This window comes from Mollisia scopiformis (assembly GCF_001500285.1).
Source record: "Mollisia scopiformis unplaced genomic scaffold LY89scaffold_6, whole genome shotgun sequence".
NCBI classification, from domain to species: Eukaryota; Fungi; Ascomycota; class Leotiomycetes; order Helotiales; family Mollisiaceae; genus Mollisia; species Mollisia scopiformis.
In genome coordinates this window covers 325,917-339,170 of record NW_017263586.1, presented here as the reverse complement: position 1 = coordinate 339,170, position 13,254 = coordinate 325,917, and the positions used below count along the sequence as shown (strand labels likewise).

The 13,254-nt window shown below is 47.7% G+C and overlaps 7 protein-coding genes across 7 annotated transcripts; 4 read left to right on the top strand and 3 right to left on the bottom strand.

The window, feature by feature from the left end:
- Nucleotides 1–822: 822 nt before the first annotated feature.
- LY89DRAFT_541539 (glutathione S-transferase) lies at nt 823–1,461 on the top strand (the record flags this gene model as incomplete). The annotated part of the gene is made up of 1 exon (XM_018208183.1): nt 823–1,461. A coding segment is annotated over one exon (639 nt), but the record flags the coding sequence as incomplete, so codon positions are not given.
- A 297-nt stretch (nt 1,462–1,758) lies between these two features.
- LY89DRAFT_578692 (uncharacterized protein) lies at nt 1,759–2,711 on the bottom strand (the record flags this gene model as incomplete). Its single annotated transcript, XM_018208960.1, has 3 exons — nt 1,759–2,333; nt 2,423–2,600; nt 2,634–2,711. The coding sequence occupies 3 exons, from the start codon at nt 2,709–2,711 to the stop codon at nt 1,759–1,761; spliced, it is 831 nt and encodes a 276-aa protein (XP_018074712.1).
- A 369-nt stretch (nt 2,712–3,080) lies between these two features.
- On the top strand, nt 3,081–3,957 carry LY89DRAFT_730403 (uncharacterized protein; the record flags this gene model as incomplete). The annotated part of the gene is made up of 3 exons (XM_018219472.1): nt 3,081–3,431; nt 3,488–3,597; nt 3,648–3,957. The coding sequence occupies 3 exons, from the start codon at nt 3,081–3,083 to the stop codon at nt 3,955–3,957; spliced, it is 771 nt and encodes a 256-aa protein (XP_018074711.1).
- A 1,999-nt stretch (nt 3,958–5,956) lies between these two features.
- LY89DRAFT_639833 (uncharacterized protein) lies at nt 5,957–7,457 on the bottom strand. Its single transcript, XM_018211639.1, has 2 exons — nt 7,094–7,457; nt 5,957–7,042 (listed from the first exon to the last, which is right to left on the bottom strand). The coding sequence occupies exons 1-2, from the start codon at nt 7,178–7,180 to the stop codon at nt 6,224–6,226; spliced, it is 906 nt and encodes a 301-aa protein (XP_018074710.1). The 5' UTR covers nt 7,181–7,457; the 3' UTR covers nt 5,957–6,223.
- Nucleotides 7,458–7,646: 189 nt separating this feature from the next.
- Nucleotides 7,647–9,295, top strand: LY89DRAFT_639830 (phospho-2-dehydro-3-deoxyheptonate aldolase-like protein). The gene is made up of 3 exons (XM_018211638.1): nt 7,647–7,854; nt 7,932–8,711; nt 8,759–9,295. Exons 1-3 carry the CDS (start codon nt 7,809–7,811, stop codon nt 9,043–9,045), a joined length of 1,113 nt encoding a protein of 370 aa, XP_018074709.1. The 5' UTR covers nt 7,647–7,808; the 3' UTR covers nt 9,046–9,295.
- A 100-nt stretch (nt 9,296–9,395) lies between these two features.
- Nucleotides 9,396–10,875, bottom strand: LY89DRAFT_779134 (Aldo/keto reductase). Its single transcript, XM_018222272.1, has one exon. It carries the CDS (start codon nt 10,581–10,583, stop codon nt 9,414–9,416), a length of 1,170 nt encoding a protein of 389 aa, XP_018074708.1. The 5' UTR covers nt 10,584–10,875; the 3' UTR covers nt 9,396–9,413.
- Nucleotides 10,876–11,465: 590 nt separating this feature from the next.
- Nucleotides 11,466–12,367, top strand: LY89DRAFT_682102 (uncharacterized protein). The gene is made up of 3 exons (XM_018214441.1): nt 11,466–12,058; nt 12,104–12,249; nt 12,297–12,367. The coding sequence occupies exons 1-3, from the start codon at nt 11,890–11,892 to the stop codon at nt 12,357–12,359; spliced, it is 378 nt and encodes a 125-aa protein (XP_018074707.1). The 5' UTR covers nt 11,466–11,889; the 3' UTR covers nt 12,360–12,367.
- The last annotated feature ends 887 nt before the right edge of the window (nt 12,368–13,254 follow it).

Here is a 13,254-nt window from a genome sequence, read left to right as displayed (position 1 = left end):
GCGCTTGTGTCGATCCAAGTAGCTGCATAAATACTGCATAAAACTATTGCATCCACAATCTAGACTTTTATCGGCTGCCTCAAGTCGCTACAGCGTTCTCTACTGCTTTCCCTTCTCTAAATCTAGTAGAAACTATGTAGTGGAATTTTTGTCGTTGGGGACTTTCATTCGTCTCGTCATCGGAAGTAGAATCATATGTTTGCTTCTGTTGGAGATTTACATTTCAGTGAAGTTGTCTTGCTTCTCGTCTACTCATATGTGTAGCTTTCGGCCTTGCTTCTTACTTAACACAACAAGTCTCTATTGTACTCTTGTAGTGTGGGATCTATATAATCTCGAGTGGCTCTTCTCATTTTTCAAATTAAATTGAACCAGCTACTTTTCTCCAAGTGCTAGCTTCGATTACAAGCTACCTAGGCAGTCTTTATATCGCAGAATTTATTACTATAGTTAAGACTTCTCTATGGCGATTGACAATCTATGATGTTATGGTTTACTATTGATGTCAAAACTTTGAACTTGTGATATTTCATCCAAATTTTCATTCTCACCACACTCATGTGACAGGCTTCCATTACCTAGGTAAAAGCTTTTCCCCGCATCTCACTCATCTTATTTCTTTGTAACATATCTCCATACTCAAGTGCTTTAAAGTTAAACTCAATGCTCAAGTCGATATCCGAAATTGGGTCGAGCTCACAACATCTGATAGGTTCCCGTTATAACCATTATCTCATCTCCAACTGCTGAGTTAGCAAAACTAGAATATACTTTACTTCAACACAAATGGCATCTCTACGCTACCCTTTCAAAGCCCTCCACCTCTACACCGCACCCTTCTCCGGCTGCAGCGCCCGAATCCGGATCATCTCACACCTAAAATCCATCCCTCTAACGCACCACACCATAGACTTCACCACCTCACAACAAACATCTCCAGACTACCTCTCCGTCAACCCCAACGGCAGCGTCCCCTCTCTAGTCGTCGAAACTGCTTCTGAAAGCTTTACAATCACACAGTCACCCGCTATTATTGACTTCCTAGAATCCCACTTCCCTGATCTACCGCTGGTCCCGGTTGGGAAGGAGAAATGGAAAGAAAGAGCTAGGGTTATGGAGTTAGTGAGTTTGGTGGCATGTGATATTCAACCGCCACAGAGTTCAAGGGTAAGGAAGAGGATTGGGGAGGAGTTTGGAGGTGACGGCAAAAGATGGGCACAGTGGGTTTATGAGCGTGGCCTTGGGGTTTACGAGGAGTTTTTGGAGAGGGGGAGGAAGGTGGATGGGAAAGCTGCCAGGATGTGGAGGTATAGTGTTGGTGACGAGGTGACACTTGCGGATGTGTTTCTTGTACCTGCTGTGCAAGGCGCTTTAAGAGTTGGGCTTGAGATCGAGAAATGGCCGCTCGTGAAAGGGATTGTGGATGAGTGTTGGAAATTAGAGGCTTTTCGAAAGGGTGGTCTGGGTGGACATGGAAGACTGATTCCTTGATGAGACCTGGAGAATGCCCAATCGAAAGGGGGGCAATGAGAAATTCTACCTATCCAGATTGCTTACCTGCTGCTCTTAAGGATTGAAAGAATCAGAATCTTCATGTTGAGCTGCCATCTCAAAAGGATAGTTCAGAGAAGTCGAGTATTGAATTTGGTAGAAGACCTCCATTATACAGGAGCCGAGATCAGAACAACGCCCATCCAATGCAAAAACCTCTTCCCATAAAATACAGTCTTACATCTGGAATGTACACGGGTCTAATTATCATCGTCCCATTATCCATGAACTCCAACTTTTAGATTTTGGTTGATCTTGTGTTGCCGACGCCACCACCACAGAAGTTTCGGTAGCAGTTCCTATTCGGTCCAATGGCCCTCCAGTCCTTTCTAAGTGTCGTTCTTGTGCAAATGCGTGCTTGGCCTTCTCTGTGATGGCAATTTTCTTGTCTTCCAGTGCCCTAACAATGTCGCTCTCCCTCTCACCCATACTGTCGTCCTCTTCACTCAGAGCCTCATAACCTAATCTTCTTTCACTGGTGCCCACATCTTTGCCCTGCTCCTCTTTCTTCAAGCCTTCGAATAGCCAATCCCTCGCTTTTCTTACAGGACCTGGCTCTGCTTTCTTCTTTTTTGCGGCATCTACCTTGGACTGGTAGTCGTCTTCCATCTTTATGAAGTTGATCTGCGCTTCTGTCGCTGTTCCAGCTGCTATTGCCTCTCTAGCATCATGAACGGCAGATTGTTGCTTCGCTTTCTGTTCTTGGTAGAATTGGGCCCGTTTCTTTCGATTATAGACAATCATATCCCAGAATGTGTATACAGTAACACCTCCAGCAACAACTATTCCCACAAACTTGTCATCATTTGCAGTCTTTATTCTTGAGCTCAATTGAGTAGTCTCGGGGGTGAAGAAGGTAGAAACAACATACAAGTAGCTCCGATCAAGCTCAGAGCCGTAAATCGATGCGCTCGATCGGCCCATACTCTTCCCCTAATAACAATCTTATCAAAGGTCGTCACCTGCGCATCTCTCGCCCTATCAGCCGCAGCTCTGAGTCTTCTAATCTTTTCTTGTGGTGTTTCCCCAACCGGTCCCTTGCTCTTTTGCTGTGGTGGAGCTGTTTTCGATTGCAGATTTACTGCTGAAGGTGGCGGTTTCGCGGAGGCATAGGGAGTCGTGGATGTAAAGCGCGTAGCATCCGTTGCAGATCGTGGCATGGTGACGAGGAATCACTTAGGATGCTAGATAAAAGAAGGGATTCGTAGAGGGAATTATGTCCTGGCATTTACATCTGGAGATGATATCAGGAGATTTTTTGATGTTCCAATCAAGCTCGAGATTCTTTAGCGTGCATCAGCGGAAAGAGCCGAGCATGGAGGGAACCAAGCCCGACCACGACCTTTCTTTCCTTCTTTTGGTATCATAAAAGTCGCATCTAGTTTATTTCAGGAGTCTTTAGCTCTTTGAGCAGTCATTGAAGAGGGTCCTTCGAGCCTTGTCTCGTTTGACCATTGACAGGTCATATTACATCAGGGAAAATCTTGCGACTTGGTGACAAAGTACACTTGGAGATTGACGATCTCGGCATGACTTCGAATGATGAGGCGCAAACGCCAGATCTGGCCACAATCTTGAGAACTTTAGCTGCTCTTTCACCCCCGAATCAAACACAGCAACCTCAACAAGCGCAACCGCAATTCCAAGCAAAACCACAGGCTGAAGTTCCTCCATATCAACCAACAATTCAAAACCACCAACCGCCCGCTCAACCATGGCCCAGACAGCAACATCCACAAATATCACGGTCAACCACACCACCAGGTTCTCCAAAGAACCATGTTGATCCTACGACTATTATTGATTGGAAGGAAGGATTACATTGTGTGACGGATGTTCTAAGCAAAAATAAAATAATCATTGTTCAAGAAGTTCAACGAGTAAGTAATTCGATGTCCAGGGTTGTGAGTCGAAGTTTGCTAATTATTCTGTTCAGATGATCAAGGTCCAGAATGAGCATGAGTTGCAATGGTTCAAGGGCCGAGAAGCTCTGATCGAGAAGCAAAAAGCCAGGAAGGAAGGCCAGAAGCAAATAGATGAGGCATTGTAAGTATTGGCCTTATGAACGTGATGTACATGTACCTGATTCTGTCCAGGAAGGCTGTTGGGGGTACTGTGATGGCCGGTGAATCCAATACCACCCCGGAAGAACTTGCTAGAGAACTCGTTACTTTCGACATGAAGGTATACAAAGCCCAGACGGAGATGACTCGAGAAATGAGCAGCAGGCTTCGTAGCTTGGGCATTCCTTTCTTTGGGACTAGGTCAGACTTAGTCAGACCAACAACAAAGGCAGAGGCGGCAACCAGTACGACGAGTACCAAAGAGGGGAAGTTAACGATCGATGAACTCGAGCTGGTGAGACTCCAAAGGAAGATGTTGAATCATCTCGAGGAATATTGCTAGCGATTGATGGTGCCAAGTGAACATGGCAAACATTCTGTTGCACGTCGAACGGAGGAAAGAATTCCCCCATCCCGGCCGAAACGAAAGTCTATGATGACATTAAGTTTATGAACTTAAATCAAAGACACAGCAAGTCGATGGAAGAACGAAAATTATCAAATATGAACCTCTCTGTTGCACATCGCACGGAGAGACGCCTTCCACGTCTTTGATATGAGAGGGAAGTGTTGAGATGAAGCCATCCCCACTTGAGCATGGTAGAAACTGCCAAGGCGGACTATTTCTGAGATATAGATCTCAGCGAGACGAGAATAAAATCAATGTGCTTTCTGTTGCAAATCGCAACGGACCATGACTTTCCATACTTTCCTGATTGATGCTGTCTACAGGGTTCGAAGCATAGGATCTTGAAGGCGGCTATGCTGAGCAAAGCCAAGGCAGAAGTTTGTGGCGCGTAGCATTGATTGATCTGACCCAAGGAACGTGTTTATCAGTAATGAAGAGGCACGAAATCCATTTCGTGCATGTTGAAATATGCAGCTGTTATCGCTGCGGGTACGGCTGAAAGATGCACCCAGTTCTCGGAACTGCAGACGGCTCGAAGGGGAAAAAATGTCTGTTCCCGCCGTCACACAAAGTTTAAGCACTGTAAGAACGAGCATGAGCATTAACCTATTCGCCTCGAAACGATGTTCTCCTGTAGATCAGAGTCCAAGATGTATCTACCGTATCTTGCTGCGGTGAGAGTGTTCTGGGCTCAGCAATCGTTCTGCTCCGTGCCCGAATCATTTGATGATATGCTGCATCGGGCAGCAGCAATCCAACGACTAGAGATCTACGGCGCCGTAGAGCAAGCCTCCGCATCGTTCAGGCACAGCACACTGGGAAAAGATTCGTGGAAAATGAAACGAGTGCATAAGTCTTTGGATGTATGACGACGGAAGGAGTTTAGATGAAATGCGGAACGTCTTTTCCGCTGTAGGAAACCCGTTTTGGGACTTTTGCGGAAGCAGGAAGTGTGGATAAGGATTCCGGTCGACGTGCAACAGATATCTGGGTGTTTGGAATGGGATGAACGTCCTCGTGATGATTCCGAGAGAGAGAAAGGATGGAAAGGAAGACTTGTTCCTCAAACGTTGTACAACGACAAGGTAAAAGTTGAATGTTTCCCCAAGGTCGGGTCGTGATCTCTGCAGTCAACGATTCTATTGGCTCCCCGCTACTGGAACGTTGCTTTCGGACGTCTTTCCCAAAGCTCCCTAATGTTTATATTAAATGGTTGAAATATATATATTCACGACTTCACTCCATCGAACTTCCTCAGGAGTACCGTTTGACGTTATCTCAACACTGGTAACCTAAAACATCTAACCACGCCCTCGGTTTTGACGGGCCTCTGCATCACGGGCAACTCTCTCGCTAGGTGAAGCTCTCAGATAGCCCTCTCAGTCTCCCGATACCATCTTCCTGGCCGAAAGTCTCTCGTTTCCCGGTCGGGGAAGCTTGCGACGTGCGACAAAACTCTGCGAGCATGAAGCCAATGTCCAACTGAGGCAAGGAGGCAGTTCTCTCGATCCCATGCCGAGGTCGCTTGACTGAATGAAGGTTTCCACGTCGTTCACATGCAGCATCAACTTCCCTACCCCTTGCTCCGAACTTAACTTCTCATAGATTCAGATAATTTAGCTCAGCAGAAATTCGAATCAAACTTCTTGAGTCGACCATCATCTTGGGAGATAGACGAATCTCAGCGAACAGCTTCAAGGCCTGAGTAAGAACAGGTTTATTCTCTGCCGGTTCCGCACCTTGGGTCGCAGGCCAAAGGGACATAGAAAAAGGGCGGAAGAGAGACGTGCAACAAAAATCTGAAAGATGAGGTGACAGCGGGTAAGTGTTCAGGCGCAGAACTTTAATTGGCGAGGAGAAGCCCATCGAGTTTCTTCTATGCAGGTTCCCGTCATTGAGATCTGGCATTTCCAGGAACGCAAACAATGTGTGGAGCACTGAATACTAGCAAGGCTATGAAGCACTTCCTTTAAGCTTATTTCTCCGCTTCACTTTGTGTTTACCACCTCCTCAACCGAGATGCAAGTGAAAAGTCTCTTTGGTAAGAATTTTCATTAGCAAATAAAGACCATTTGACACGGTTTTGAAAGCTCTACATAAAGAGCCAGTAGTAATAAACCTTGCCCGAACGCCATGCTCGCTGAAATGCTATCATTCTGCTCCCACTGTCAGGACACCAATATCGTAGGTAATAATACCACTAGTACGTAATAATATGTGAGAAGTGTCCAGGAACCTTCATACGACATTTCTCACAATCAGCTCTATATCCCATGCTAAAGCTTCTCTTGATGGTACCGCCACCATTGCCATGCATATCATGACCAAATCCAGTCCATTGCCTAAGGCTATGCTTCGACCTTTGGTGGCCCTTCTTGGTAGGCGTTTCCTTGTCCGGCTCCTGGTGAGGATTGTCAACATCCACTTGCATATCATGAACTCCATCAATGATGATGCTAGGACTCATTTCTCCTTCGCTTATAGGACTTGGAAGTCGTCGACCACGCCTGAATCGATCGACCATAGCTTCGTCGTCTGCGAAGTCACTGTCGTGGTGCATCGTGGATTTCTCGGACCGGATGAAGGGAGCAAAAGAGCTATGAATCGGCGTAGGAATTCTACCCGATATGCTCGAAGATGGATCATTGTGGAAAGGGCCAGGTGAGAGATGGAAGGAGTCCGTCATCTCGAAATCGTCAGAATAACTAGGGGCATCGGACATCTGAGTTGATAGCATGCTCCCTTGAGTTGACTGCGAGCTCTGTGGACCATCAACATCCAAGAAAGGCGATGGGGACCCACTTTGCGTAAGGGTTGCAGTGGTGGGAGAAGAGGAGTAAGGTGAAAAAAAGGATCTTGGTTCCGCTGCAGCCGCAACATCCTCCGAGTCCGAGTCAGCGGGAGTAATGGTGGGAGGCAGAGGTTGGGAAGTGTAATTCGAGCTGTAGTTGAAGATAGGAGAAACTTGGCGGGCTAGCTTTGGAGACTGTCGGTGAGGAAGAGCAGCAATGTGTCGTTTCTGAGTCTTGTTAATACTAGGAGAGCAAGTTCTCTGTTCGGAGAGCCTCACTGTTCTATGTTCACCGAAACCTGAAGCAATAGTCTCCTCATCATCTTCCCTATCGCGCTTCCTACTCTGAAGTTGCAGGCTGAACATATTGTTCCTTTCTTCGAATGACTGACGTGGTGAGAGATCTATGTCGTATCGCGTTCGTCTGAAGTTAAGTCGTAGTTGCGCGGCAAGGCTCGATGTCCTTCGTTTGAGGGCGGAAGGGTGTTATGTATTAATGCGAAATGCGTTCAGCGAGAGTGACCTGGAAGAACCCTGGATTATATCTTCGAGTTAAGAGAGCGGTTCGGCCATCACATGGCTACTGGTGAGATAGCGGTGGGTTTCAGGATTGTTACAGACGCTCGGTCGAGGTGTTTTGAATGTCCCCGACTTGACGAGAACTCTCGAAATCCTCCTGAGGCAACAACGGCCGTATTGCACGTGATACCCCTGTGCATTTTAGCCTTGTCGTGGCGGGAGCTATTCCTTCTTGGGACTAATTAGCTTTGGGCTTGTGGGATGAAGGGCGTCTCGAATTGGTTGACGGGTCACAAATTCTGCCCCTCCAACTGGCCGTGCGACATCCAAAAATTGTTTCTTCATCCGTTCTCTGAGCCAACCCGTACAACATCCACACCATATAAGAAGACAAAAATCCTTCTTGGCTGACGCCTTTTCTCTCGCACCCACATAAACTCACTGTACATTTACTTTTGCTTTCACTTCTCTCAAAATGCCAGGTCTTGACTTGCAACCAGTCATCACTGATGACACCAGAAGTGAGTCTTATTCTACCCCGCCATTTTTTCCTGTGGAAGAAACTTCCGAACATTTACTGATTCTTCTGCGTTTGTAGTCTTGGGTCAAGACCCTTTGATTCCTCCTCAATTGCTTCTTCACGAAATCCCTCTCACTCATGCCTCACTCAAGACTGTCGTCCAAGGTCGGAGAGAGGCGATCGAGATTATCATGGGCAAATCTGACCGCCTCCTGGTCATCTGCGGTCCATGCTCTCTACACGACCCGGCAGTGGCTCTCGAGTACGCCGAGCGATTGAAAGCCCTCTCAGACAAACTTTCCGACGATCTCCTCATTATCATGAGAGCCTACCTCGAAAAGCCTCGTACGACCGTCGGTTGGAAGGGATTGATCAACGACCCAGACATCGATGAGTCTTTCAAGATCAACAAGGGTCTGCGCATTAGTCGACAACTTTTCTGCGACCTCACAAGCAGTGGAATGCCAATTGCAACCGAAATGTTGGACACAATCTCGCCTCAATTCCTGGCAGATCTCATTTCTCTCGGAGCTATTGGTGCCAGAACTACCGAATCACAGTTGCACCGAGAGTTGGCTTCCGGTTTGTCCTTCCCAGTCGGATTCAAGAACGGAACAGATGGGAGCTTGACTGTTGCTATTGATGCAATTGGTGCTGCTGCTGCCAAACATCATTTCATGGGTGTCACAAAACAGGGACTTGCTGCAATCACCCGCACCAGTGGTAACGAGCACGGGTTCGTCATCCTTCGAGGAGGTACCAAGGGCACAAACTACGATGCCGAGAGCGTCAAGACGGTGAAGGAGACTTTGACGAAGAAGGGACAGAAGCAAGCCATCATGATCGATTGTTCGCATGGTGAGTCACCTCGTACGATGTTTGGGAGCACAGCTAATTTGAGTCAGGTAACTCGAACAAAGATCATCGAAATCAACCCAAGGTCGCCAAGGTCATTGCAGACCAATTGAAAGCTGGAGAGACTTCGATCATTGGTGTCATGATTGAATCGCACATCAATGAGGGCAACCAAAAAGTTCCGGCCGAAGGACCTTCGGGACTTCAGAAGGGCGTCAGTATCACGGATGCTTGCATCAACTGGGAATCCACAGTCAATGTCCTGGAAGACCTGGCTGCAGCTGTCAGAGAGCGACGCAAGCATTTCACCAACGGCCACGTCAATGTCACGAATTGAATTTGATGGATCTTGCATGGCGTCTCGGGCATTTCTCTTTTTTTCACTTCTTTCAACCAAAAGCTTCATGGACATCTTACAACAAGATGAATCATTTCGAGTATGAAACAAAAAGCTTCGGGATTACTTTAGATGAAGTTCAGGAATCATTGCATCGAGCGGCATGATCAGGATATGAAAGAGCATGGGATCACCAGAGCATTGAGATATAAAGCAACAAAACCACTTGCTCTCTTCATCGGTACTTTTTCTATGCAACTCATCATGTGATGGTCGTCTGTTTGAACTTTCTTTTGATTCTGCATCAAGCAGCCAGAGTGAAACACCGCATTGTAAACGCCTTTCTATGCCTTCTCCCCACGCTGTACTCACAACCTACTGCTCTTCGAGATGTCATCCTTGACAGCAGGCAAAGGAGCAATTTCGTCCACAACTCCTTTAACAGCCCTCACATTCACATATCCCTCATCTGGACTCGGCCAAGCAAAGTCCTTCCACTCTCCCAAGATGTTCCAAACGCCCTTCGCTAACACCTCAACGTCGTCTTTCCTCTTCAAACTCCACTCTTTCTTCCCATCTTCTACTTTCCGACCCGCAATGGGCAACCCATCCAACACACTATTCCATACCCTCATCGTCTCCGCCAACTCTTCCAAATTGCTCACCCCCATAACATTAACCCCAATACCGCCAACACCACCCAGCACAGCACCTTCTCGCGACCAAGTATCCAGCCCCCACCTAATACTAACCACCTCCAACCTCTCCCCTTTCGTTTCAACCCACTTCGCCGCCTCCAAACACCTCCTCCTCAACCCCTCTGGCGCCGGATGAAAGTCCCCCTTCCCACCAACCGGCACGCCCTGCCCCCGCAAAAGCCCCATCCCCAAAATCGACGCATTAGGAACACAACTCACGCCCGCCCGCCTCAGCCTCTCCAGCCCCTCACTCTTCAGCGTCGTGTTCTGCAGCGAGAAATTCGCATACGACATCACCGCATCCAACGGCTCGCCCGTTTCCCGCACCACCAGCTCCGCGAGTTCGCAGAGCAGAGGGACAGGGTATCCTGATATACCGATATACTTAACCGTCCCCTCCTCGTCGCGGATGCGGCGCAGTTCCCGCACAGCGGCGAGCACTTCGGGGGCAGTGACGAACTCGACGTCGTGGCAGTAGACGACGTCGAGCCATTGCGTGCGCAGGCGCTGCAGGCTGCGCGAGACGGAGTAGCGGACCCATTCGGGGCTGTAGTCGAACTCGGCGGCGGCGATCCGGCCGACCTTTGTGATGAGGTGGTAGGAGGAGCGAGGGTGGGAGGAGAGGACGGAGGGTTGGGAGAGGGCTTGGCCGAGGAGGGATTCCGAGGGGCCGTAGTAGGGGGAGGTGTCGAAGGCGCGGATGCCGGCGTCGAGGGCGGAGGAGATGATGGTGTTGGTTGGGAGGGAGGCGATGGAGGGGTTGTAGAGGTTGTTGAAGGTGGCTGTTCCGCAGATGAGAGGAGGGAGGGTGGTTGAGAGGGGTGGTTGCGTTGGTGGCATTTTGAATGAGGTTGTATGTCGAGGTGAAGTGTGTATACTCGAGGTTGAGGTGTACTCGAGGTGAGGTGTGTGGACTCGGGGATAGAGAGTGGTAACTCGAGCTCCAGAAGTCGTATACGGAGTCGAGTGAAGCTAGAGGAGGACAATATATAAAGGCGGTGAAACTACAGCATCTTGCGAAGTGTGGATTTCGCGTCAAGAATCCGATGCTCGACAAGTTGAAGATAAAAAGTAGATCAGACTGAATGCCCCACACAATGTTTCAAGGGAGGTGCCGCCCCTCAGCCTTGGCAGTGGAATCTATTCATATCGAGTATTTTCTTACGACCGAGGTGACCAGTTATCGGGTTGTTGTCGTGCAATTGCGTGCTGTGAGTCGTTGACAAATAAGGAAAATGGTTCAAGTCCGGTTGAGTTTGGGTGGTTTAAACGAGCATCTAACTAACCAAACTTTGGACAACTCAAAGACGTCACCATATGCTCACCACCCTTTCTTCATCTCAAATCCAAAATTAGCTGCACAAAACATAGAATATCCTTATCGTAGCAGAAACAGATCCTCGTTATACGATGGAGCATTCTTGTTTCATTGTTCTTTCTGCTTGCGTAACGATCCAAAAGGGGGTTGTTACATTTTTTTTGTGGATGTGTTCTCGAATCTCTAGCGTCGGGACCCTGCTGATCCAGGTCCAGCGTTCTTATCTATCTAAGCGCCGACGGCCGATGGCGCAATCCCCGTCGAATCAAGAGAAACACTGTCAGAACGTGTCTCGGTTAAGAGCGGATATGCCAGGGGTAAAGGGGCTTGCACGTGATCTATATCTGCTCCATTCCAGTGGAAGGGAGTTCGTGGTAAATCCTTTGAGAGTGTCGAGGACGTGATCTTGTAATGGAAGGAACCAATCTGATCTCTGACAAGTTCTCTCAAGCTTCATGTCGGTAAGGATCTTCGGTAGCATTTCCGGCGGCTAATTGAATGGAATAGTTTGAACCCCGCAGAATTAACTTCCCGTTTTCAAAAGAGTAGATGACAGACCTCGGGATGGACAGCTGCATTGGCAGGCTCCTTCCTTTGCAAGGTACCAAGAACAGAAAATAGCTCTACTTGCATATCAATTGAGCCTCTTCCGACACTTCTCATGACTGAAACAGCTCACTGTATATTAGCCATACCCTTTCAATTTTGCATAAACCGCGAGGAATCACAGTCATCATGCTGACCGGAAGGACTGAAATATACATATGTGCCTACTTTGCTCTTTTCTGAGTAGTGGAAGCGGGCGGGTTTTATCCATTATCACGTGAAATGTTCATCAAAAGCTTAGTTCTTCTCTTGCTGAGTGCAGCCTCAGCACTTGCTCTAGTAGCAGAGAGGGAGAGTACACAAATTTTGAATCGAACAACAACATGTGGTAGTGCATTCTTTGGTGGTTGTTGTCAGGGACTACTAGACAGCATGAGTTACAACGCTGATTGTAGGAGCTCTCACCTACTGAACTATTCCGAACTGATATATTCAGGTTACAACGCAACTCTTGTAGCAACAAATGTTGGTGGGAGTACTTTCGGACCGCAAACAAGATATTCATGTGTCACCGCACTGAACGCTACTCAGACATTCGAAGATGCGTACTATGCCATATGCTGTAAATATATGGAGATATATGTAGGCTTAGAAAACCTTCACACCTCCAGCGTGCTCATGATGCCCAGGTGAATCCGATTGTGCGTCAGAAACTTATGACTTGCTCTCCCCAAGGTGGAGACATCCAATAGAGTTGAGCCGAAGAGCAAAGCATTGCCTCTGTGATGGATCATTCAAAATAGAGAAGCAAGCTTGGTGAGAAAAGAAGAGAAAACCAAGGAGAAGAGAGGAGATTGGTGTTGTCTTTCTGAAATAAAGCCCATGAATGCCAACTATTCCCTTTGTGGCTTTGACTATCTGATGAATGACCTGCTCTTCATGAACCACTGTCTTGGATATCCCCGCTTGAATGGTCAGAGGCTGATGACACAAATCAAGATATGGAAAAGGTGTGGTCAGGACGAAGATATGACCTGAGAATTCCGGTTGATAGGCTCCAAAGAAGACAGAAAAATATATTCAACAAGTGTCTTTTGATATGAATCATGTCCAGCTGATGTCTTTGTGGATTGCTAAACCATTCGAAATGCTTATCACCAGCTTGTGAAGGTAGGCTATTTTGAGTTGGGGGTCGTTCTTATCTTTGAAATGGTCTCGTGATGGTACGACAGGCCAGTGCCAGCCTCATGAATCTGCGCGACTAGAACCCATAGTTCTGCAATGATGTAGACCGAGTATGGGAATCGAAGAATGCAGCTAGCTTTCTGGGCATATTTAAACCAAACTGATGGTATGTTTCAATAGTTCCAACTGCGGCGTGAATGCCAGGTCGAAAGATGAAGAAAGTTTGTTGTGCATAATGCTCAGGTACAAATGCAGCACCTAAAAGCGCTAGAGTGAGAACCCTGCAGGGAAGCTCTTGTCGTGAAGCTCCAGTTTTGTCATGCTGCTGTCTGCATTTGGCCAACCAGTACGGGAAACAGCTGAGATGAGTATTCCGTATGCATGACATGACTTCGACACATTCAGGCTATTGGGAGAATGGCCGCTGGAATTTGCACCATTTCGAAACCGGCCGAGCTGGGA